This window comes from Leptodactylus fuscus, chromosome 11 (assembly GCF_031893055.1).
Source record: "Leptodactylus fuscus isolate aLepFus1 chromosome 11, aLepFus1.hap2, whole genome shotgun sequence".
Lineage (NCBI taxonomy): Eukaryota > Metazoa > Chordata > Amphibia > Anura > Leptodactylidae > Leptodactylus > Leptodactylus fuscus.
In genome coordinates, this window is record NC_134275.1 from 39,929,198 (window position 1) to 39,955,955 (window position 26,758).

General features: G+C 44.1%; 1 protein-coding gene across 1 annotated transcript; it reads left to right on the top strand.

Moving 5' to 3' along the window:
* Positions 1–683: 683 nt before the first annotated feature.
* Positions 684–24,528, top strand: DBH (dopamine beta-hydroxylase). The gene is made up of 12 exons (XM_075260647.1): positions 684–1,019; positions 1,825–1,971; positions 2,487–2,744; positions 6,204–6,380; positions 6,698–6,800; positions 9,592–9,758; positions 14,891–15,034; positions 15,502–15,540; positions 17,211–17,270; positions 19,051–19,178; positions 20,188–20,347; positions 24,394–24,528. The coding sequence occupies exons 1-12, from the start codon at positions 684–686 to the stop codon at positions 24,526–24,528; spliced, it is 1,854 nt and encodes a 617-aa protein (XP_075116748.1).
* Positions 24,529–26,758: the final 2,230 nt, after the last annotated feature.

The window sequence follows — 26,758 nt, forward strand, 5'->3', positions numbered from 1 at the left end:
CATGGATACAGTCCATTGATGTTATCCAGTTTAGGACATCTACCGGTAGTGACTTCTTCTCTAGCCCATTCAGGGTCCTCATCTTTTCATCAGAGAGAGATGGAAAGAGAATCTCCTTGTTATGGAAGACTCAACGTGTCCATGCACTACATTGACAGCTGATTTGTTTCAATGAGTACTGTGTAATACTTTATATCCCCTGTTGGGGTGCTGTAGGACATTTCAACACTTGTTGCCAGGTTCCTCTATAGATTACAGCTTACCACCAGTGGTCTCAGCAGCTGAATACTCTGCATAGACCCTTATCACAAGAAGGTATTGTCCATATTTGATAGCTCCTTTAACATATTGACAGAATAGGACAATATAGTGGTGATTTTATTGTAGAGGACACGCACTCTTGCATAGGTTGACGTACTAGAGGTGGACATTGATTATGGCAGCGCTTGTCATTCAGAGACGTAACAGGCATTGAATGCCAGTTAAAAGCTACGTGGACAACTCCAATTAGGGCCCATTAGTCTGTGGCAGCCAATGAAGACAACATGACCCGAGGGCGCTGAGCTCAATGAGATTTGCAAGCAAGTAAATGTGATTATAGACCTTTGCTGACCCAACCTGCGGAGGAGCGCTGAGGTATAAAAGTCACCAGCCGGGTGACTGCCTCATGTTCACTCACTGATATGGCTAGGACGAAACCCTGCTCCTTCTCCCACCTGAAGATCACAACGGTTGTCCCCATCTACTTCACCATGATAGGTTTGGTTTTGGTGTTTTCTCTTGTGGCTCTACATGACACAACCCCAGTGTCCAACTTTTTCCCCTATACTGTCCCCCTGGACCCTGAGGGCTCTCTCCAGCTCTTCTGGAATGTCAGCTATGCTGAGAAAATGGTGAATTTCCAGATCCTCATCAAAAATTTAAAATTTGGGATGATTTTTGGCATGTCAGACCGAGGGGAGTTTGAAGGTGCAGACTTGGCAGTCCTGTGGAGTGATGGGATAACCTCTTATTTTGGAGTAAGTTACTTTACCTCTGTATATATTGTTGGTAGTTATGACTTTGTGGTTCCTATTGACTCCTAAAGTACATGTTCTTGGCATTAGACATATGGAAGACCAAGTAGAGATGTTCTGTCACATCTTGAAGAGCATTACATTCCATGTCCTTCAGTCTTGTAATGGCTGATAACTGGGAACAATAGACTACAATATACTACAGAGCCAAGATGAACTTTAGACAAGTACTGCCAATTGTTATACAATCATCTATGGTTGCTCCGAGGTCACAATTTCTATGATCAGCTCACTTGGTGTTGGTGCGATATGGTAGTTTAAAGTATGGTGCCTGTGTGTGTGTGGTGTGGTGGTGTGGTGGTGGTGGTGGTGGTGGGGGGTGAACCAGCGCCAAGGAGGCTTAGCTTAGCACCAGTGATGCTCCGGGGTCGCTCCCCCTGCAGGTGATCAGATCTTTCACAGACAATGCAGTGCTGACCCTTACAGAAGGGACTCTCTAAATAGTGTCATAAAGTGTCAAATGTGAGGTCCATATCTTGTTCTTGACATGTCGACAACTTTTTGGCTTATTGTAATGAAATTGATAGAAGAAAGTACCTGTCCCCAAAAAGTCATTAGCCCCATTGTAACTAAACTCTTCTTGCACATTGGTTTGGTTTGGAGTCTAATCTGCTACACTATTTCTGTGGGATAAAGTTGGGCTTGTGATCTGGAGGCACAAACAATGTTTAGATAACAAAGCCAGCTCTGCTACATCCGCCATGACCAGGTGTTTGTGTACTCAGACCAATGCTTATTTCATTATCAGGATGCCTGGAGTGATAAAGATGGACGTTTACATATCGATTCCCACCAAGACTACCAGCTGCTGTCAGCACAACAGACACCCGAGGGCCTCTATCTAGTCTTCAGAAGGCCATTCACTACCTGTGATCCCAATGACTATCTCATAGAGGTACAATGCTTGTTACTTCTTTATTACACCCCCATAAGGGCAGACTACATAGCTGCTATGGGGCCATGACAGACAGAGGGCCTGATTGGTCCCAATCCTTTCTCCAATATGGTGGCATATGTTCAGCTCTCTTCTCTACAGGGGTGGAGGGGGTGTTTAAAAAGGGTTGTCCAAGATTTTAAGATTTGTCTACATTCAATAAGCTAATAAAATAGCCTCTACTAAATGTCCCTCTGCTCCACCGCCACTGTTCTTCCCTACTGCCACAGTCTCTGCTGGTCCTATAGTGGTGGCAAAACCCAGCACCATAGTGGGGGGACCCAGTTTTTTTTTTTTTTTGAAGAGCTCTTCTATTATGTACATTACGATGTTGGCTGGACAGTGAGGTGTGCTCTTGCAATATGGGGTGAAGCTCCAGAGTGGTGATGGTCATCAATGGTATAAATGGCTACACCAGTTGGAAAATACTTATGGGCATGTATATTTTTCCATCTCTTCGTCTTGTTCCTCTCCAGGATGGCACTGTGCACCTAGTCTATGCCCTGCTGGAAAAGCCTTTCCAGTCCCTGTCTGCTATCAATATCTCCTCCCTCCACCGAGGTCTCCAGCGGGTGCAACTTTTGAAGCCAGAGGTCCACACGCCCAGACTACCGAAAGATGTGATAACTATGGATGTCCTAGCACCGAATGTTGTTATTCCAGACAAAGAGACAACTTACTGGTGTTATATCACTGAGCTGCCAGAAGACTTCCCCAAACACCATATAGTCATGGTAAGACAAAGCCCTGCTAGATATGGCCACCAGAAGGACAACCAATTATTATTATACAGAATAGTGTTCCTGACAACACCTGTTGAAACCTCTGAATCCCACCTTATGTGTAACCATGGCATCAGATGTTGTTCTTATGGTTACGGAAATTTTTACGAGCGTTATATATTCGTAAATTGACTGTCCAGCTGTAGATTGTGTTTCTAAGGATTTGACAGGTGGCAATTTCAGGCAAATTTTCCATTTCAAGCTTGAAAAATTCAGAAGGTTGTAGCAACCGCCACAACGTTTGTATTGGTTGCCCTCTATCATTCTTGCTTGCTGACGGTCTCAAATTTCTCAGAACTGTTTATATTTTTTAGATAATCCCTATCCTAGCAATCCCTATCCCAGGGGGTGTCCTGGTATAGTCCACCTGAAATAGAGGTTGGGTTTATGCAAATGCAACCCAAGATAGTGAAAGGGGGAAATGCTGGTCTAAAAGATCAATGTCAGTCATCAGCCAAGAGATCATGTGGCCAAATTACCATGTTACTCCATAGGGAAAGGAGAATTGCTAGGCTAAAAACTCAATGTCAGTCTGCTGCCAGGAAAGTGAACATAATGGGAGCCAGTGACCTGATTATCATGTTATTCTATAGCCAAAGGGGCGAGCGCTAGCCTAAAATCTCAATGTCAAACATCCGCCAAGAAAGTGATCATGGCGGGAGTCAGTGGCCAAGTTACCATGTTACTTCATAGGGAACGGAGAAGAGCTAGCCTGAAAGCTCAATGTCAGTCTGCTGCCAGGAAAGTGATCAAGGTGGCGGACAGTGACCAGATGTTAGTCTGCTGTCAGGAAAGACAGAGCAATGCAGAGCTAGATAGTCTATTACTTCATCCTGAAACTGAAGTTACGTATCACATTGAACGTGTAGTCTTATCTACTAGCACCATGGTGTAGAGCAAGAGGAGCCGGACATATTGATATATAGCTTAGTAGGACATGATTCAGTATAACTTGTGATTCATTCCTCTAAATCCTTGCCTAATGGGTGGTCCTAATGAGCAACTGTCAGGTATTTCCGTAGGTAGTCACTGAGTAGGACCACCCACTGGACTCCTAATAATCAATAAATAACAAGCAATCCTGACTCTTTTCCCATAAACCTATATACCAATCTACTAAATTTGCTTTCGTCTATAGTAAGAGATGTTCCAGGTTAAGGAGAGTGGGGATAATCTTTCTGCCTGCTTTGATAATAAGGGTTTGTATTTGTCAGCATCTTGTAAATACATTTTTGGCCCCTTATATAATCTTTACCTCCTGCTGCTCCTCCATAAATCCGCGCCTCCGAATGTGATATAAAATTAGGCTTTGCCACAGGAGAAATATGACAGAATGTGGAGCCGGAGCCCAGTTCTTCGCAGTTCTTCCAGTTGACACTGAATTGTAATTACCCGGGTAATTATCACACAGAATGGAAGATGTCATACTTATGATTCCTGTCAAGCATGTTTGCCGTAGCAGCAGAAATGCCTCCAGAAGTGATGAAAAGGTATGGGGAAGAAAATGCCGTACATAATGAATAGACAGTTCCTTAGGCGTTTCCAGATTAGAAAATTACACCCTGCAGGGTGACAGACACTTCAGTGTATTCTGCACTGTGTAGAAAGTAGGGGAAAATGAATAGCAACAGAACCCCCTGATCTGGGAGATACCACTTTCAACCTACTGGACAGGGTTACCTGCAATGACATGCAAGAGAAGTCCTCTGAGACCCAGCATGCCAAAAAGGAATGTACAATACAAGCTGAGAAGACGGCCCATGCATATGCCGAAATTTTTAGATTATGTATGTAGATCTGATTGACAAGAACAGTTGAGCTCCTTTTATAAAAATATTCTTTATCCTGAGTTACATCCCGTATTATACTCCAGAGCTGCACTCACTATTCTGCTGGTACAGTCACTATGTACATACATTACATTACTTATCCTGTACTGATCCTCAGTTACATCCTGTATTATACTCCAGAGCTGCACTCACTATTCTGCTGGTGCAGTCACTGTGTACATACATTACTTATCCTGTACTGATCCTCAGTTACATCCTGTATTATACTCCAGAGCTGCACTCACTATTCTGTTGATGCAGTCACTGTGTACATACATTACATTACTTATCCTGTACTGATCCTGAGTTACATCCTGTATTATACTCCAGAGCTGCACTCACTATTCTGCTGGTGCAGTCACTGTGTACATACATTACATTACTTATCCTGTACTGAAACTGAGTTACATCCTGTATTATACTCCAGAGCTGCACTCACTATTCTGCTGGTACAGCCACTGTGTACATACATTACATTACTTATCCTGTACTGATCCTGAGTTACATCCTGTATTATACTCCAGAGCTGCACTCACTATTCTGCTGGTGCAGTCACTGTGTACATACATTACATTACTTATCCTGTACTGAAACTGAGTTACATCCTGTATTATACTCCAGAGCTGCACTCACTATTCTGCTGGTACAGCCACTGTGTACATACATTACATTACTTATCCTGTACTGATCCTGAGTTATATCCTGTATTATACTCCAGAGCTGCATTCACTATTCTGCTGGTACAGTCACTGTGTACATACATTACTTATCCTGTACAGAACCTGAGTTACATCCTGTATTATACTCCAGAGCTGCAGTCACTATTCTGCTGGTGCAGTCACTGTGTACATACATTACATTACTTATCCTGTACAGAACCTGAGTTACATCCTGTATTATACTACAGAGCAGGACTCACTATTCTGCTGGTGCAGTCACTGTGTACATACATTACATTACTTATCCTGTACTGATCCTGAGTTACATCCTGTATTATACTCCATAGCTGCACTCACTATTCTGCTGGTGCAGTCACTGTGTACATACATTACATTACTTATCCTGTACTGATCCTGAGTTACATCCTGTATTATACTCCAGAGCTGCACTCACTATTCTGCTGGTGCAGTCACTGTGTACATACATTACTTATCCTGTACTGATCCTGAGTTACATCCTGTATTATACTCCATAGCTGCACTCACTATTCTGCTGGTGCAGTCACTGTGTACATACATTACTTATCCTGTACTGATCCTGAGTTACATCCTGTATTATACTCCAGAGCTGCACTCACTATTCTGCTGGTGCAGTCACTGTGTACATACATTACTTATCCTGTACTGATCCTGAGTTACATCCTGTATTATACTCCATAGCTGCACTCACTATTCTGCTGGTGCAGTCACTGTGTACATACATTACTTATCCTGTACTGATCCTGAGTTACATCCTGTATTATACTCCAGAGCTGCACTTGCTGTTCTGCAGCACTATACTGTCCCCATGGTGTTCTGAAACTTAGTGGAGACTGCTAGGTATAGATAGTTTCACCTATAAGTCATCTTCTGCCCATCTCCAGTATGAACCGGTCATCACACAGGGACATGAGGCTGTCGTCCATCACATTGAGGTCTTCCAGTGCTCGGAGGAATATGATGTGATCCCTCACTATAGTGGACCTTGCGACTCCAAGATGAGACCACAAAGGCTTGACTACTGCAGGCATGTTCTGGCCGCCTGGGCGATGGGAGCAAAGGTTAGTTTGGTTTAGTAACAATACTGGGAGCTCAAAATCTGTATACAATGTGTCATAACATATCATATACATGTTGTTGTCTTCTCTAGTCACATCTAAAGCACAATTCTCAATTCTGTTTTGTTAGCTGTTGGGTCACAAGATTGACAGGAAGTTGTAGAATTGGTTGTCTGTTTCCAGGGGCAACTAGCAGAATTTTGACAGACAATATATCAGGACGTTCCAGGGCTGTGCTGAGGAGGATTTTAGGACTTCAGAGCTGTAGAAGTTCTTCCATGTCCTGGACACAGTCATAATGGCGGCTCTCTACATTCCAGGCATTTTACTACCCGGACAATGTCGGCTTGGCTTTTGGAGGTCCCAGATCTTCTCGCTTCCTTCGACTAGAAGTCCATTACCACAATCCACTGGAACTGAAAGGTAAATCTTTCTGTGTAAAGAAAAGCCCAACAAGCAACCAGTGTCACACACGCTGCAGATCATCTCATCTTTACCCTTCCAGGTTCATATACCCTGCAGATCATCTCATCTCTATCCTTCCAATCCTATATATAATGTGCAGATCATCTCATGTCTATTCTTCCAGGTTCATATACACAGTATAATGTGCAGATCATCTCATCTCTATCCTTACAGGCTCATATACCCTGTAGATCATCTCACCTCTACACTTCCAGTCTAACACATACCCTGAAGATCATGTAAAACCTTCTACTCTCACATACTCTGCAGATCATCTCATCTCTACCCTTCCATTTTCATATATTCTGCAGATCATCTTATCCCTACCCTTCCCTTGCATCTAGCCTACAGATCACCTTACTGTATCTATGTCCTTCCCATCTCTCATTCCACCTGTACCCTTCCAGACCTATATATAATCTGCAGATTATCTCCTCTCAACCTTCCAGTCTCACACATACCCTGCAGATCATCTCATCCCTACCCTTCCCATCATGCATCTAGCCTGCACATCACCTTACTGTAGCTATGTCCTTCCTGTATTGCACATACCCTGCAGATCAACTCTAATCTTCTAGTCTCACACATACTCTGCAGGTCATCTCATGTCTACCTTTCCAGTCCTCCTATATATATAAACTGCAGATCATCTCATCTCTACCCCCTTCATTCACCAGCATTCCACACTTCTTTGCATTCTGCCAGTTTCTTACACATATACTGCAGATCATCTCCTCTAGCCTCCAAGTCTCTTACACTCTGCAGATCATCTCTACCATTCCAGTCTCGCACATACCCTGAAGATCATCTCTAATCTTCTAGTCTCACACATACTCTGCAGGTCATCTCATCTCTACCCTTCCAGCCTCACACCTACCCTGCAGATCATCTCAGCTTCCTATTACAAATATAACACTGCAATCTGCGCTTTTTCTTTTTCATCTGACTGAAGGAAAATATCAATTTTTACTAATAAATATATATTTTTCCCAAAACTAACACGAATCTTAAAATAAGAGCGCAGTGATATAATGGGTTATAAATAGCAGCGCAGAGATACCTAGCAACGCAGCGCAGCCCGTCATATACTGACAGATCCTTATGGAACCCAATGTGCTTCACATTAACTCCTTCCCAGGCAGCGGCTGAAGGGTTAATGGGCCCCATTTCCACCATCATTATATGGTGACTTCTGGTGCCGTTCGCCAGGACCTGTCAATTCTCATCACCCCAGGGCGAGACCTCATTACCAGATTTCTATAAAACACGTCAGACCGGTATGTGCCAGTAGGACGGGGGTGCGGAGGGATGGGGGGGTTCAGCGCACTGTGCCTGGCTGTCTCACTGACACATGGCATATAATAGCAAGCAAAGCTCTGCCCATTTCGCACAATGCAATCTGTTGAGGAGACACAATGCTCTTGGCGGTGGTGGCCGCACGGTATTTATAGATGTTGGTCGCATGAAAGTTCAACTGTATGGAACAAAGGCATTTTTCCGTGTTCTTAGTATCTGTCGTGTATGACGTAAAATGCCATGATTGATTCCCAGACCCAGAGGAACAGAGTGGCTTCTAGTGTGGGCACAGACCAGCGCCAACCGGCAAAGCCCTTCATTAACTGTTGTGAATGAGCTCTATTAATGGAGGCAGCGTATGTTATACAGCCCAGGTGCCCGAGTAACACCGCATATGGCCATGACTTCCTAGGCTGATGGGGTTAACTTTTGAGGAGACAGGTCGGTGACATGCTAACTCTTGGCGTACAGAAGGATATGTAGACATTTGGGGTATAATAGAAGGGTATAATGACACTTGGGGTACAGAAGAAGGATACACTGACACCTGGGGTACAGGAGAAGGATATGCTAGTACTTGGGGTAGAGGACAGAGACGTAGCTAGCAGGGGGAGGAAGAGAGGATGGCTACCTAGGGCCCACTGACTCTGTGGGGCTCACCCCAGGGCCACCATTAATACATCCTTTATTATTAACTAGATCAGTATCTGCAGACACTGGTCTAGTTAAAACCCATCCTGCAACTAACTGTCTTATAGTATAATCATAAGGAAATATTCAATAGGGGGCATTATAAATACAAGGGGGGAGGTTATTTACATAAGGGGTCATTAGGGGGCATCATTTACATAAAGGGTTCAGTATTTATGTCAGGGGGAATCAGGGGCATAATATAAGGGTGTAATTCATTTAATTAAGGTGGCACTTGGGCTTTATTAAGTCTAAGGACCCATGTAGCAAGGCGCAGCAAAATGCAGACTTTCTGCTTTTCACAGAAAGTCCACAAAGGTTTACTCTGACGACTTTCTGCTTCCATTATACCAATAGGGAAGCCACCAGTGTTTACGTAGGAATAATTGACATGCTGCAATTTCCAGGACACTGTACAGTGTAAAGGACAGTGATACGCTGACACTTGGGGTACAGGACAGTGAGTTGATGACACTTGGGGTACAGGACAGTGAGTTGATGACACTTGGGGTACAGGACAGTGAGTTGATGACACTTGGGGTACAGGACAGTGAGTTGATGACACTTGGGGTACAGGACAGTGAGACGCTGACACTTGGGGTACAGGACAGTGACACGCTGACACTTGGGGTACAGGACAGTGACACGCTGACACTTGGGGTACAGGACAGTGACACGCTGACACTTGGGGTACAGGACAGTGACACGCTGACACTTGGGGTGCTAGTCAATATTATTTTCCCCTTTGGCTTATTCTTTATAGGTCTCCGAGACTCCTCTGGTATTCGCCTCCATTATACCCCATCTCTGAGGAAATATGATGCGGGGATCATGGAGCTCGGCTTGGTGTACACCCCAGTGATGGCCATACCGCCCCACCAGACAGAATTTACTCTCACCGGATATTGTACAGAGAAATGCACAGACCTGGTGAGTGCCTGGTATGGGGGAAAGTGGGGGGCATTAGCTGATGTTGCTCCCTGTAGCAGACTGTGCAGTCACTGGGATATGCTGATGTATATAATGTCTCCTATTACTTCTCTATATGCACAGTACTACTTCCCACATGCTCTAAGGAGTTTTTAAATAAACCTGCACTTCAGGCACAAATAGGCAAAAACAGAATACAGCCTTAACCTCAAGCAAAAATAATACAAGTTCCTGCTCGTCTGTGCAACTAACTAAACCGAAGTAACAATCTAAACGTGTGGCTTACTATCAGCCACACAAAAAAAACAAGCCCAATATTGTGTCACCGGACTGAGGGTTACTAGATAATCCCAGCCAATTCCTCACCCCTTGGATCTGCTCAGAAGTGCAGGCTCTGCAGCCTGTTATGGGTCAGTAATGAGTCTCAGGACCCACACCCGGTCTTAGGCCTATTCCAGACTTGCACTGGACCACACATAAGTCAGGAATCTGGGACTGATATAGCGAGACTCCAGCACTCTGTCTGTCACCCTCTCACAATATATAGCACTACTTCTGACATCATATATTCTGTATATGCACAGTACTACTTCCCACATTCTATAACTGTATAAGCACAGTACTACCCACATTCTATATTCTGTATATGCACAGTACTACTTCCTACTTCTATATGTGATTTCCACTGTTTAATCTCGTTCTATACTTGCTCAGTACTACTTCCCACATTCTATATTTTGTATATGCACAGTACTACTTCCCACATTCTATATTTTGTATATGCACAGTACTATTTCCCACATTACATATTCTGTATATGGACAGTACTACTTCCCACATTCCATATTCTGTATATGGACAGTACTACTTCCCACATTCCATATTCTGTATATGGACAGTACTACTTCCCACATTCCATATTCTGTATATGCACAGTACTACTTCCCACATTCTATATCCTGTATATTCACAGTACTACTTCCCACTTCTGTATGCGATTTCCGCTGCCTAATCTTGTTCTATACTTGCTCAGTACTACTTCCCACTATGCTGGGCCTATTTTCCACTCTCCTGCTCAGTTTTTGCTCTGCACAGTATTACCCTTTCTGGCCTGCAGGTATATCCGATGTAAGGTGACTATTTAGCCGTATTCAATCAGACAGAGTTTGTCTGTGCCCAGTAGTCCGCCGTGCCGGCAGCGGCTCATACAAAGGGTTAATGCTCCCTCCTCCTCGCCCGTATCCCTGTCGCACTTCAAAACAAGCTGCATATTTATGTGAGCGCCGGCTGTCAGGGAATACTTTGTGGATGATTGCAGCTCGTCTCCATGCCGCACGCCGCGCCGTGATGAATCTTTGATACGCGCTTATTCCGGGGCGTCTGCGATTTGTTTGTTCTTTGATAGAATTTAGTTTTTCTTTCATGAGAACAGAAAGATTTCCCTGTAACAATTAATAATGGAGTCAGGCGGCGGATGCAGCTGTCACACAGACGGTCAGGCACTCTATGCTGCACACACACCCCAGGCTGCACATTTACTTCATGCTGGAAAGGCACCCCATCCTTCACACACCTCTCATGTGCTGTATGTATACCCGACCCTACACAGGCCCCCCATACTGCACATGCACCTCAAATTGCACATGCATTCCATGTTGCAGTCCCCCATGCTACACATTCACCTCATATTGCTCAGGAACCCCATGCTGCATAGGCATCTTATATTGTACAGGCACTCCATGTTGCGCCCCCATCCCCCATGTTACACATGCACCTTATATTGCACAGGAACCCCGTGCTTCATAGGCATCTTACATTGCACAGTGGCCCCATGTTGCACATGCCCTACGCTATCCACACACCCCATGCTGTTCACCCTCAATGCTGCACATACATTTCAAGCTCCACATGCACCCCATGCTGCAAAAGCACCCATACAATTCTGTATACCCTTAAAGGGTTTATCAGGGGAGTGAACAAGCTTACTAGAGCCTCCACCTCCAGATTCAAAGGGGTTATCCGGGAGTAATAAAGATTACCAGAGCATTCCCTGCACTAGTTAAGCTTTATTACTAATGCACACCCTGGTCCCCCAGAGCCCCATTTACTACTTCTGAGGAGGGCAGTTGGGGAGGCCAGAACTCTCACTCCTCTGTCTTCCTTGCAGCCGTACTGACTCTCACTGAATCCCCTTTAAACAGACAGTCCGCCCCTGAAGTTGAGTGGAGTTGGTCATGTGACCGAGAGTGGGGGCATCAGCTATGTTGGAGGAACAAGAAGAACTCTGGCCTCCCCAGCTGCCCTCTGCAGTAGTAGTATATGGGGCTCTGGGGGAACATGATGTATATTAGTAATAAAGCTTAACTATTGCAGGGAATGCCCTGGTAAGCTTTAGTACTCCCTGGAGAACCCCTATAAAGCTTTTACCAGGTCTTCCAGTTCCTGCTTTAAAGAAGCATCTGAATCATTATTTGCAATTTGTAGCAATAGTTTCTTCCCAAGTGACAGATGAGCAGATAGAACTGCGCCCCTATAGCTATTCTATTGAGTGGTTAGTCTTGTAAGGCTATGTTGACATTTCCATTGGAGACTCTATCAAGGTGGTGCTCCATAAGTAACTGCTATTTTAGTGGTTCACCTGTCTGTAGTTCTGGTCCTCCAGTGGACAGCCAACACTAGTGTAAACCTAGCTTCATTAGTATACAACAAACAGTATCAGGTTTGTATATGTCTCTGTAAATCCCACTTCTTGTAATGAAACTTTTGATAATGACAGCAAGGTGGTCTCCGAACCACTGCCAGGACCCTCTTCTATTAGCTCTTTGTAGTCACTCTACTCTGACTATTGAGGACCCAGCATGTACTCTACCGTATGCTATACAGACAGAGCATTGATCTTATAGGAAATATGTAATACCCCATTTCACCTGTGGGGTTGCTGTTGGGTAGTTGAAAACTTGTGCCTAGTTCTACACAGATTACAGATGATCACTGTAGGTTTATTCTAGCAACAAGGCACCCTGCTTTGTTTAGTGGCACCTTCTGTTGAGAAGGGGTAGTCCAAAGTGGAGAGCCCCTTTAATAATAGTCTACAGGTCTTTATACATTATTACAATGGAGGGGAGACAGTACTGACAACTTTACATATTGACTTTTGCTTATTGTTCATCGAGCAATCTGGTGCCCTAAGGGAGGCCATAGCAAGAAAGACATCTCATCTGGTCCTCCAGGCTCTACAACACTGTCCCCCCAGGCTGGAGGACGTGAACTTGTTATCCTGACATAGCCTCTTTGCAGATGTGTATGTAGACATTTATACCATACAGACTCTTACTTGACATATTCCTTCAAGGTAGACTGGAAGTTCTGTGAATTATTTATATGGGATGTATCATGAAGGGTTAGGAGCTGGCCTCTGTCATGTGTGCTGGAAGCGGGGGCAGATAGTTTTTTGAGTGCCAGTGAATTGTCACTAATGTCCTGCTATTCTGACACCTGGGGACCACCAGGCTGCCGTCCTTATTCTGGCTACAATTTGCTCGGTACAATGTCTTCTTGCTCAGGGGTCGGATCCATGGACGTTATGGCCTGCGGGGTGGCAAATAAATTCAGCTGTACTACTAAAAATAAAAAGGTAAACCCTTCTACTAGTATCCGTGCACACCATGCAGGTCACAGATATTTCATTTTATTCTAGAACTGCAGATAGTGAATCCCGACTTATAAATGTTGAATATGTTGGTGGATATACAGATATGAGATAAATACGAGAGAAAGGATAGATAGATAGAAGCTAAATATGAAATAGAATGATATAGATATATTTAATCTACAGTATATCATTCTATTTTGTATCTATCTATGTAATATCCCTCTGTCTCATATATCTAATCTATTTCCATGAGATTAGAAAGATTCAATAGATAAGTTATATTCAATTGATAAGAATAGATAGAAATAGACAATAGTTGGCTGTACAAATAGTTACAAGATTAATATATCTATTGTACATATACAAATAGATTGATAGATATCAGATACATGATAGAAGAGAGAGACACGATAGATACAGTATGTGAGGTAGGTAGACGGATGATTTTCTGGACTGATGGTTTCCATATCTTCCATCGTGCTGCATTTTCCTGTCATGCAGAAGAGACATTTACATGAAGCCGGGATGTATAAATTATTGAGGAGCAGAGAACACAAGTTTCCTGGTTTATTTTTCTGGATTAAGCCGATATCCATAGTCCGGTATATAGAGCAGTGAGACATGATGGGCGTAGGGGTGTAGAAGTAGCAGTCGCCAGGCTGCCTAAAGAGAACCTTTGGTCCATTTGTCACATAAGGTTCACACTACCGTTGTTCATGTCCGTTCCTGTCTTCCATGGTAGGACGACGACAACGGACATTAACTGTTGGAGAGCAGAAACACAGACTGTGAAGAGAACAGACACATGACTTTTTCTTACATTACAAAAGTAAACAAACTTGACGGACAACATTGATGGTCACCTCTAAACTGAACCCGCAGACCTGGGTCTAGTGCGATCTCGTGCTTACTTCTCTGCCTATTTGTCTTCTCTAAAAGTCAGATGACTTCATCAGACATTAATGGCCAGATGAACCAGAGCTAGACAGACTTCCACCGGTATTCATGGCTAGTTAACAATAACTCCATATACCTCCGAACTTCACCACTGCCCAAGTATCTGCATAGAATATGAAGGGAAGGTCATGGCTCCATCCTCATCTAACAGCCCCTTAGGCTCTATCTAGTCATCTCTTTCCAGTACCTAGAACTAGTGTAGAACCACATGATATCATCTGCCTTCATATGACATAATCACCCTTATCTGCTATTATTTCATCTGCTAATATAGGCCATTATATGACATCTGCTAATATAGGGCATTTTATGACATCATCTGCTAATATAGGGCCTTATATGACATCATCTGCCCTCACCATAGCCTTTTCTCTTTATTGCACATCCAAGATTCATGCAACCATATTGTAGGCGGAGTGCTAGAATTTCTGTAGACCTTAGCATTGCGTTACTATATGTAATAAGTATACACCCCCTCTCAGACCTCCCGATATATGTTACATCCATGTGCTTTATGTTGCAGGCTCTTCCTTCAGGGGGGATTCACATATTTGCCTCTCAGCTTCACACACATTTAACAGGGCAAACTGTGACCACCACGATGGTTCGGGACGGGAAGGAAATCGCCATTGTAAATCAGGATAAACACTTCAGCCCACACTTTCAGGTAAGGGATCTCTAAACCTAAGACGCCCTTACAAGAAGGTCAACTATCTAAAATAGGCCCCCTTCTGGTGCTGCTTTATATCAACATCCCCTAATCCAGAAGGACCATGTTAACCCCTCTTTTACCTATATAATGTATATAACCCAGGATTCAAATACATCTGCCAGAATCTTGCACCTATTACAATCGCGCCCCCTATTAGGTCACAAGTGGAATTACAACCCATGATCAAATGATTGATTTATTTCCAAAATCGCCAGTTTTTTATTTTTTGGGTTGCACATGTTGATATCCTCTTGTTATACCTTTCTGGTTACCACCTGCTGTGTTACATTGTGGAAGATGTAGTGTGCAAAGTGTCTGAATGTCCATACAATGTCCTGAGATAACCCGCTGTTTAGACATGGATTTAATACAAGTTTTTTGTCTTCTACTAGTATATCCTCATTTTGTATTTCTGTCTACAGGAGATCAGGATGCTGAAGAAGACGGTCAATGTTTTACCAGTAAGTGTCTAAGTTTAGAAATCTAGACCAACCTGAAATCTAGACCAACCTAAAATCTAAGGATGGAGATCATGTGAATGTATTTTAGAGCCAGGCTGTTGCCAGTATTACCCTACTGAAAAACACCGCCGCTCATATCTATAGGTGGTATGTTGTACTGCACCTCAGTCCCACTCAAGTAAGTCAGAAGGCACCCACCACATGAGCTCAGAATTTCCTATTAGACTTAGGATTTCTACACCAGACACGTCTTTCATATAAGTTCTTAGCGGAGTTGTTCTTTATGCATACAGCCTCCCCAAGTCGATAGCTCAGCTTCTTCTTTAAGCCGTGATCCTTTAGCGTGTAGTCAGCCTTAATTCCTTGTGATGTGTTCTCTCATTAACCTTCACCCTGGGCGCTCTCATCTCCTGGTTCTCGCCGCCTGGATGGATCAAGATCAGGGAAGTTATTTTTTTATTAATCTATTAATCAGATTGTTCCTGGCTTCTCCAGAAGTCAATACCACTTATGCAAAGCGTGCCCTCCAGCTTCCCCCATGTAATGGACTGTGTATACTGTGAAGGTCATGCAGGAAAGAAGAGGAGTGGTTAATACACCACCCACTGAGGATGTGTGTATCCACCCAGAACCCCACTATTATAGCTACTATTTTACTTTAAAGAGGACCTTTCACCAATTCTAACCCTTTGCACCCTTCAGTAGGTGCTACATCACTGAGTCTGGCGCAGTTGGAATTTTTTTCTCTAGCTCCCACCATTCCTGAGCTATCGGTGTTGTTAGTTTCAGCATCCAATATACTAATTAGATTCTCAAATATTAGGTGGGTGGGTCACAGACTATGTGCTCCCATCAAGGAAGGCCCACAGACAGTAGAGAACCTAATCAGCATTTCGGGTACTGAAATCACGATTGCTCAGGAATGGTATGGGCTAGATAAAAAATTCCAACTGTGCCAGAATCAGTGGATAAATGTCTGTTGAAAGATACAGAGTTGGATGTGGTGAAAATCCCCTTTAAAGAACCCATCGGAACTCTGTAAAAGGGGCCCCTAGTCTAGCAGACGCCCAAGTCTTGCCTTGACTAGACAGTAATTCAGTGTGTTGCCAGACAATCGCATGACATTACTATCATCTTATAGTCTGCCTTATGGTGACCTCCATAGCTAAGGCTTGTCGAACACTCCTCCACCAACAGCTATCTCCCCCGACCCCACCATGGAGAGCGAGGAGTAAGCCACTACAAGACTCCTCTGGCAGATAGCCATTTATTTATGTGATATGTATGTTTTTATACTTAAAGGGAGTCACCAGAACCTAGCGTAACATCCCAACCTCGCAGATAGATAGGTTAGGGCCACCTTAATCAAACTGTGCATTTGCCTTGTGAATCGGTTCCTCTGTTGCTGAGGCAGCGCAGTTTTTGTCAGTATGCAAATGTCCCTTGATCCAACAACCTCATTTGCATATGCACAAAAACAGCAATTTCTCAGTAACTGAGGCCGCGATTCACAATGGGAAACTCCATATGATTCAGATGACCCTAACCTATCTATCTGCAGGGCTAGGTTGATATGCTGGGTTCTATGGGTACACTCTTTAACCTTTTCCCTGCCTTAGAGGCCATAAACAGCTGTAGTAACTAAACACGTTCTGTTTTTGGCCTCACAGGGGGATTTGCTGGTAACACGATGCACTTACAACACAGAAGACAGAAGCCGAGTGACGGTGGTAAGAATTCACGTAATGCCTGCGTCTTATAACGTTCCTGCAGATCTCCCCAGGTGCCCCAGCCCGATCTATGAAAGACTCACGGCAGAGTGATTCTGGATTACATAAGCTTAACTGGCGGCTATCATCTCTAGGTTTCCTTCACTTAGAGATCCTTTAATATAGAAGATAGCTCAAAAATTCCCATCTTTTATGCTGCCATCTAAATTTCTTTCTCTATCCTTAGCTTATTTATGATTAAAGGGGCTGTATTTTATCTCAGGTTCTATGGAGGTAACACAAGGACATATATAATATGGCCATACCAGTGGCGTAACTAGGAATGGCGGGGCCCCGTGGCGAACTTTTGACATGGGGGCCCCCCGACACCGAAGATCTTGACCGAGTCCCTCCTACGCATTTCTGCGCGCTCTATTATGTTCCATAGTGGCCCCTGCACACAGTATTATACCCAATAGTGGCCCCTGCACACAGTACTATGTCCCATAGTGGCCCCTGCACACAGTATTATACCCAATAGTGGCCCCTGCACACAGTATTATACCCAATAGTGGCCACTGCACACAATATTATGTCCCTTAGTGGCCCCTACAGGACTAAATACTGTCACGTCACCCGCTGACCGCTATACCAGGACAAATTGTGGATAAAAAATCTGGCCCTGTGCATTACAATTTAGTAACTCCATGTGCCTCATATTAATAGCAGTTAACCCCATCATCTCCCTCACATTAACCCCTGTAAGCCTCACCATAAGAGTTACTGATATGTGAGAGACATGGAGGTAATAATAAAGTATCTTCATTATTATTACCCCCATATGTCTCACATATCAGTAACTCTTATGGTGAGGCAAACAGGGGTTAATGTGAGGGAGATGATGGGGTTAACTGCTATTAATATGAGGCACATGGAGTTACTAAAACACAAGTAATCACCCCATATGCCTGACATTAATAAGTAACCCCAGTACGTACCTGTGTAGCTTAGTTTCACTTTCCTTCTTCCTTTCTTCCTCCAGTGCAGACGGCAGAAGCTTGGCAGGGATAAGCCCCGCCTCCTCCTCTCATTGGTGGGCAGAGGACAGCAGAGAAAGGGAGGGGGGAGAGAGGGGGAGCATCCTGAAGCGCTGACAGGAGCCAGAGCTGCAGCTCCTGTGTCTCAGCCGTTGCTGCAGCTTCGGGGCCCCCTGTTGGTGGAAAGTATTCCACCAACAGGGGGCCCCGATCATTGTACTCGGGGGTCCGAAAAGACCTCCGAGAATAATGGTAGCAGCTGTCACCGGGCCCCTGATGTCCCGGGCCCTGTGGCAGCTGCTACCGCTGCTATGGTGGTAGTTACGCCACTGGGCCATACACTGCCTACATACCCTAAAAAGATAACTGTACTATATAGTGCCTACCTATCCATATTATCATAGAATGTCCACATAATACTGCCATATAGTACCTACATACCCAGAAAAGGTAAAAGTACCATATAGTGCTCACATAATACAACCACATAGTGTCAAAATTGTACACGTCATAGCAATATACAGTGACTAGTAGTACAGATAACATGACATACATAATTTGGCCATACAGTGTCCACATAATACTTTCCATATAGTCCCTACATACCCAGAAAAGATAACGTTACTATATAGTGCCGAAGTAATGTAAAAAGTGTGAAAATATCATCATCGTACTATTCAGAGACTAGTTGTATAGATGGCACCATGACTTATGGTTACAGTATGGTGGAATAAGGTGGTAAGGGTAACTTTTCGTTGTTGTAGGGCGGGTTCAGCATTACGGATGAGATGTGTGTGAACTATATACATTATTACCCCCGCACTGAGCTGGAGCTGTGCAAGAGCCACGTGGATTTAGGATATCTGAAGAAGTACTTTAACCTTGTCAACAGGTGATTCCGCGGGGGCGGGGATAGTACTGCTCATAGCCACTTGAAACACAGGGTTGATGACCGTAGCAGGAGACGAGTATCATAATTTTATGGAGGACAGTGTCCTGTGATATCTTATGATATTATTAGTGAAGGTGGGACTGCGTATTAAAGGAGCACTGTCCCAGCCACTGACTCCCCAGTCAAGCTAGCCGGTAGGCCCCATGCACATGGTACAATCCAGACACTACAAATTTGGGCAACGTACAGTGATGTTATTTGGGGTTATATCTTACTATGTAAGGTCATTGACCATTAGAGGGGTTGACCCATGAAAACCATTTAATTACAGGATGGGGTAAATGTATTACTGCTGGGGGAGGGGGGGTCTGACCACTAGGAATCCATTAATTATGAGAATGGGAGCCCTGTATCTGCTATTTCAGTAGAGCTGTTGTCACACGTGGACACCATCACTCCAACTACAGACCTGTACTAATTCAGTGCTACAGAGGTTAAATGGAACAGTAGCACATGTGTGACCACCGCTGCATTTAACAGGGGACATGGTGCCCCTGTTCTCATGACTGGTGGGGTCTCAGCAATCATACACGCATATTGGGGATAAGTTTCTTGTGGGCAGTCCCCTTTAATAGACAGTATAGAGCTCCAGCCAAGTTTGCCCTTTTATAGCCATTACCTAACCTTCAGCTGCATATTCTGCCTAAATCTAGTCCAAACTCTACTACCCTTAAGCCTGTGTCCTGCAGCGCCCCCCTGAGGCTGTTTAATATGTAGTAGGTGACATAACCCCAATCTATTGACCTAAAGTCACGCACATATTGCAGGCCTTTTTGTGACCTGTTCCAGCTGCCTCCTATGGAAACCTTTACTACTTTCCCTTTGATGCGCAGTAGTGATGGGACATATGGCAGGTCCAGGGTGGTGTCCAGAACACTGCACCATTGTTGTCACATGCACGTAGTATCATACATGACCTGGTGCCTGCTGACAGCTGTTCTTCCCATAGATTCAGCGGTGATGAGGTCTGCACATGTCCGCAGTCAGCTGTCACTGAGCAGTTCAACGAAGTCCCGTGGAATTCCTTCACCAGCCAAGTCCTGGATTCCTTATATAGTTATTCTCCCATCTCCATGCACTGTAACAAATCCTCTGCTGTGAGGTTCCCGGTAAGTATTGTACTAGGGCTTTACAAGACATTGTGTTCTAGGTCAGAAGTCAAGATTAGAGGGGTCCAGAATCTGAAACGAGTCAAGGAATGGAGCAATATATTGGGCCATAGCTCCATTACAGGGAGTACAAAGGAGGCAGATTGCACCTATGTCTGGATCTGGGGTCCCCAAAGACCCCTCACATAAGAAAACACAAGGTTGTTGAGGAACCCAGGACAAATCTTTTACAGGGGCCCATGAGATTCAGGCTACATCATTCAAAAACCTTAAAGAGGACCTTTCATGGTTTGGGGCACAAGCGGTTTTATATACCGCTGAAAAGCACAAACCGTGCCCCGAGTGAAGAGCTATCGGTCCCGGTACCGTAGCTCTTCACAGTCAGAAGGGCGTTCCTGAGATTCTGTCAGGAACGTCCTTCTTCACAGCAGTGCCTATAGCACTGTGCTGTCTGAGCGGGGGGGGAATGCCCCCTCCCTCTTCTCATAGTACTTGTCCTTAGAGGAGTACTATCAGGAGGGGAGGGGGCGTTCCTCCCCGTTCACACGGTACAGCACTATAGGCGCTGCTGTGAAGAAGGACTTTCCTGACATAGTGTCAGGAACGCCCTTCTGACTGTGAAGAGCTACGGTACTGGCACCGATAGCTCTTCACCCAGGGCACAGATCGGGAAAGGCGATAGTGCGCTGAATTCAGCGCACTGTCGGCTTTCCAGCAGTATATAGAACTGCCTGTGCCCCAAACCATGAAAGGTCCTCTTTAAGTGACTCTAAGAGCCCGTTCACACGGAGTAAACGCGCGTGTATTTTTGGCAAAATACACGTGTAAAAATAAGACTCTTGTCAACTGTAACACATTTTACACGTGTATTTTGACATGCATTTTGATGTGATTTTTTACACATGTAGAAAAATGTCATTGGAGTCAATGGGAGTCTCATTTTTACACGTGTATTTTGCCAAAATACCTGCGCGTTTACTGCATGTGAATGGGCTCTAACAATACAGGAATGAAGTCAGCACCATGCCAGTTTGGGCAACTGCCAGGGCCCACTGGTCTTGATGGGTCCATGCTCATCTGGGTATACATGCTCTTTGATGGTTATATTTAAGGTAGACAGATAGGTGACCCAGTCTGCTGTGACCTGGAAATGGCCCTAGTCGCATGATAATTGAATGGTAAGATGGGGCTCATTTTTGGCCCTTTTTGGCATACTTGACAACTCTCTTGCCTCCCCCTCGGGCCTTCTACAACGCTCATCCCAGGTGTAGGAGTGGCGAGTGGTATATTGCAGCCGTATAGGAGTCTTATAGGGTGTCACGGTGCTGCTACCTGGATACAGCTAGACCCCAGGTTTTGGCTCCGATGCAATAGATAGGAGGAATAATTGAGGAATAACTTGAACCCGGACCTCGAGGTGAAGTTGAACAGCAGCTTTACTGGAATAAACCGTTTTCCAACAGATTCAGGCTTGGTCTTGGTTCCAGCAGGCTTTAGCATAGAACTGGCAGGGAAACTCAGTTCTGCTTCATCCAACCTGCAATCTGCTACGCTGGCAATCTATCTGACTATATATTGATTCCTTTGATGAGCTGCTTCTGTCTGTTGTGTCAGGGAACTTGACTTCTGACAACTTCAAGATGGAGTCTCAATCCACCACCGCCAGAATTCAAACTCTCCCAACTAAGTGACCCACTGGTACTAACTGGTCCCCAGGCTAGTTACAGGGGACATGACTCCTCCACTTCCCTCTAGAGGGGGGAGGTTAATGGAATGGATGGTTCCATTCTATCTAAGATAGCTCTGCCAGTTTGCTGCCACCTGCAGGTGAACCAGGCACACTACATGTAATACAGTTACCTAACATTGCATTGAATGCATATGATGGAGGACCTGGGAAAAATACATAACATGACATTGGGTTAAAAGATAAAGATAGCAACAGGGCATAGGACTGGTAACACCACTCTGGGTGTTACAAATCTCAAAAAGGCTCCCCCCCCCCCAAAAGGAGTGACCTCCCAGTGTCCTAGAAGAGTGATGAACCTCTAAGTCCCAGAGGAATGCTCCGGCATCTTCCAGGTTCCTGGTCACATTATATGTGACATGGACACATTTTGCACAAAACAGCGTTGTGACTTGAAGCTCCTAAACCCACATGAAAGATCTGTCCTGGGGCCCATGAGCAAAGTACCACAGTCCTCTTATGAAGGGGACCCTGTTATAGTTACACCCCTGAAATAACAGCTATGCCTGAACATGGCCGTGGTGGGGGGTAACAGCGGGGGTCCTTGGATTTTGCATTCAACCTCAAGTATGCATTTAGTCAATTTTTCGCTACACCAAATATAACCGTGCCTCGCATCCCACGCCTTTCTTTAAGAGCGCTGAAGAATACAAATTATATATAGTGGTATAGAAGGATCAGGCTCTCGAAACCCCTCGTTTTATAGACCGTGAGACACAGAAACCTATAATTCCCTAATCTGTACGCGGCGCAGTCCTATACTGCACTTTTCTCCGTTCGCCTGTGAATATGGCTTTGTTTTCACTCTGAACTGGGTGAAATGTTTTCCCACGGGGAAGGAACAAGTAATCTTTTTGGGATAAACACTACTAATGCGCCGCTCACCCATGCTGCTAGTGAGATGGAATAAACATGAATTCCCCCTGCCCACCCCCGTCGCTCACTCGGAGGAGGGGGTGGAATTTCTCAGCGCTCTCCTTTTTTTTTTTTTTTTTTTTACTTGCCGTAGAATAGAAAAAGGTATTTTATATCTCGGCTCTTTCTCCTCGCTCAGCGGGAAGGTGTTTGTAGGAAATTGAATGACAGATTTCGTGCTGTACGAAGCAGAAATAAGGGGGGAAAAAAAAAGGTCTATTGAAAAATAGCAGCGAAAATCTAGCGGGATTTTACTGGGTGAACGACCTTAAATAAATATAGATATTATACACGGGGTATTGACGGTGACGTATCGAGAAGAGAGGGGGCCCCATAGTGAAGGATAAACTGGGCCTCTACAGGTCTTGGTCAGGCGACATGAGGATTGCGATGGTGCAATGCGGCATCACAAGTAATGATTGTAAACGTGGTCATGTTGATATAACGCGACTGTGACACAATAACATCTACAACTTTAAGGTTTTTGAGCGGAGGTCAGAAGTCACCTAGACTTTAATACATTGGGTACTTTGCTATCCGATATTACCTCAATTTCCGACTATAATGTTACAGGGCTTGGTCTCCAAGTACTACCGTACTTAAGGGATTCTACCATTAAACTTTTTTTTTTTTTGTCGTTGACACGTAGGAATAGCCTTAAGAAAGATGTCTTTTAGAAAAACAGTAAGTAAGCGGCCATTTTTTTGTGGCATGCGCAGTCGGCTCTGCCCATGGCCTACAAGTTTCACTGCCTGCGCCAGAAGAAGACGCATGAAGAGGATGGAGGCAGCACTGGAGAGTTCTCTCGCAGCATTGGGGATGCCCCCAGTGCTGTTTGAGTGCTGGGGCCCGCCCCCAGTGCTGCGAAAGAACTCATTTGCATATCGACAAACTCATTTACATAACGACAAAAAAGTTTTTAATGGTAGAATCCCTTTAAAGAGGCGCTCCAGTGAATAAAAATGCCCCCTCTTTTTGTAAATGAGCCTGCATGTAGTGTTATTGTGCATATGAGCTCCCCTCTGGAGCACTGACCTCCTCTCTGTTCCTCTGATACATACCTTGAGGCAAGGTTACTAAGACTGATGCATTGTATGCTGCTCTTTTTATTGTGACTGTTGCCCCAGAATAATTTTCCACTGCCACCACCTGTCTACTTCAGTGAAACAGAGAGGAGATTAGTGCTCCAGAAAAGAGCACATATCTCCACAATAAGGCTCTTATTCAATAACTACCTTATACAGGGACTTTTTTTTTTTTTTTTTTAAACAGGGGGAACAATACACATACCATAGGTGCAGGTTTCCTACCGTTTAGTGATGTTCACCAAAGCAACATCTGATATAATCCCTGTGTATTTTTTTGTGTGTTTCATATCTTTCAGGGTGAGTGGGAGAAGCAGCCATTACCAGTGATTAAACAAGCTTTGCCACCCACAACCATAAGCTGCCCAATGCAAGAGGACTCCATGTCTGCAGGACCAGCTCTAGTGAAAATAAAGAATTTTGGATCTTACTGAGGACCTTAAATGCTACAAGCTTTTCTTCTGCAAGATTCTCCTTTTTAGCGCATTATACGTTTTTTGCTGCTAACACTCAAGTAAATCACATTGCCACCTGCAGGTGACGCCAAGTGTCAAGGTACCGCTCATACCAGTCTATAAAATATCAATAGAAAGTATTTTCATGACGAGAATATATTTTTGGACAGATGAGTAGAAAATTTTAATGCTAGGGCTATATAGTGAAGCACAGTGACAGGACGGAACAGCGTAGTCAGTTTTGACATTTCAAGGACGCGTATCTTCAAGTTTTTAACAAATGTCAAGTTGTAGATCATTGTTAGTGGATTATAACAGGTTAGCCATTGCTGTATCTGCCTTCATTCCTAACTTATCACATTTCAAGTATTAGTAGTCTGTGAAAGATAGGTTTATGTTAACTTAGAGATGGGGGCGCTGTTCCATTAGTATCTACCTGACAGTAAATGACAAAAATAATTGAAACAAATACTTTCTGGAAAAAATCTCCTTCTATTAAAGTGATTTCTAATCTACGTGTAAGATTAATATTTCATTTGACGTACTAGAGCAGGAGGAGCTGAGTAGTTTGATAATATATTGAATCTCTTCCCACAAATTATATAACTAGTTACATGATGGGAATTTTTGTGCTTTGAGTCTAGTGGGCGGTCCTAGTCTGTGATTTCCTGTTGGCGATCACTGATTAAGCCCACCCTCTGAATTCATAAACCTGTCAAGGTAGGGATTTACATCAATAAAAGACAAGCTATATTGAATCTCTTTTCAGAAATCTATACATTAATCTGCTGAGCTCCTCCCACTCTGTAAATACTCGCAGGAGATAGAACATCATATTTAATGTAAGTTGTCCCCTTTAAGCAAATCTCTACTCAAATGATTAATGTCCTATTCCTTATACTATTTCTTGTTCAGTCATGTTGCTGCCCTCTTTCTGGATGCAGGTAGCAGCTAACTTACAGCAGCCATTTGTAACAGCTATGGAGCTTTACTTAGTCATATGGTCACTCAGGCTTTGTACAGATATACAGCCAATTTACACTGGAGCTGTCACCGTAGTATATTAGCCACCTTCTGTGAAAGTTACAATAATCAATGCCACCAATTTGTATGCATTTAAGTTATTCAAAAACTTACTGATCGCTTTATTGTGAAATTATGTGCTCCCCTTGGACTGCTGACCTTCCTATTGGCTCCTCTGTTGCACAGTTTGCTGTATGAACAGGAGGTCAAACTCCCAATGCAGTTCTATGGGAGTCAAACTAAGGCCAAAGCTGAAACACACTGTGCATCAGAGGAACAGAGATGAGGTCAGTGCTCTGGAGGGGAGCACATAACTTCACAATAAAGCTGTCAGTAAGGATATATAGAAAAATCGGGAACTGACAGAGCGTTAACGGCAGCAAAATCCGTAATAACCTTGCACATCGTTATTTTTATTTTCAAGTTTAAGATGAATTGGTTCTGTTTTATTGCTCCAAGGATATGAACAACAGCTTAAAATGGCTACGCGTTTCAACACCGGGTGGGTGTCTTCTTCAGGCCAAGCAGGAGGTGTCCAGCAATAGCCTTAGAACCTGGTTCTAAGGCTATTTATTACAGATTTTGCTGCCATTAGCGCTCTGTCAGTTCCGGGTTTTACTATATATCCTTTCCATTTTGCATCACCACCCACTGTGTGGGACGGTGTCCGGCTAAGGGCTGCAATTGGCCTGGTGGGCTCCTGACTGGAGTCTACTCTTACCACCAGACGGGCGCCAGGTCACCATTTTTGAACTTCTCTAAGCTGTCGGTAAGTTATTCATAGGTCCTAGTGTTTGTCATGTAGCATTTTAGTACATTAAAAAAATTGTACAGGATTTCGAATAAACTCAAAAAAATACATAGCCTCCCCTGAAGTTCTGTTGTTTTGTCCCAGTCCCCATTTTCTCTTGCATGGGAACTCACTGTGTAAGAAGCAGGGAGGCTTAATAGACTGCTGAGACCATTCAAGGACTGCTGAGTCCTGTGATTGGTCTTAGGGGTCATGTAAGGTACCAGAACAATGAAACACTGGGGATCGGTGAGTATCTTATGGGGTTTTTTTTGGGGGGGGGTTTTTACATCCACCCCAGCTGCCCTTGGACAACCCCTTTAAAGAGGACCTTTCATCAGATTGGGCACAGACAGTTCCATATACTGCTGGAAATCAGACAGTGCGCCGAATCCA

Excerpts from the sequence above, each read along its gene's own strand:
- DBH (XM_075260647.1), top strand. The coding sequence starts at position 684 with ATGGCTAGGACGAAACCCTGCTCCTTCTCCCACCTGAAGATCACAACG. Across the intron at positions 6,801-9,591 it reads CAATCCACTGGAACTGAAAG|GTCTCCGAGACTCCTCTGGT; the intron begins GTAAATCTTTCT and ends TATTCTTTATAG. Across the intron at positions 15,035-15,501 it reads ACTTCAGCCCACACTTTCAG|GAGATCAGGATGCTGAAGAA; the intron begins GTAAGGGATCTC and ends TTCTGTCTACAG.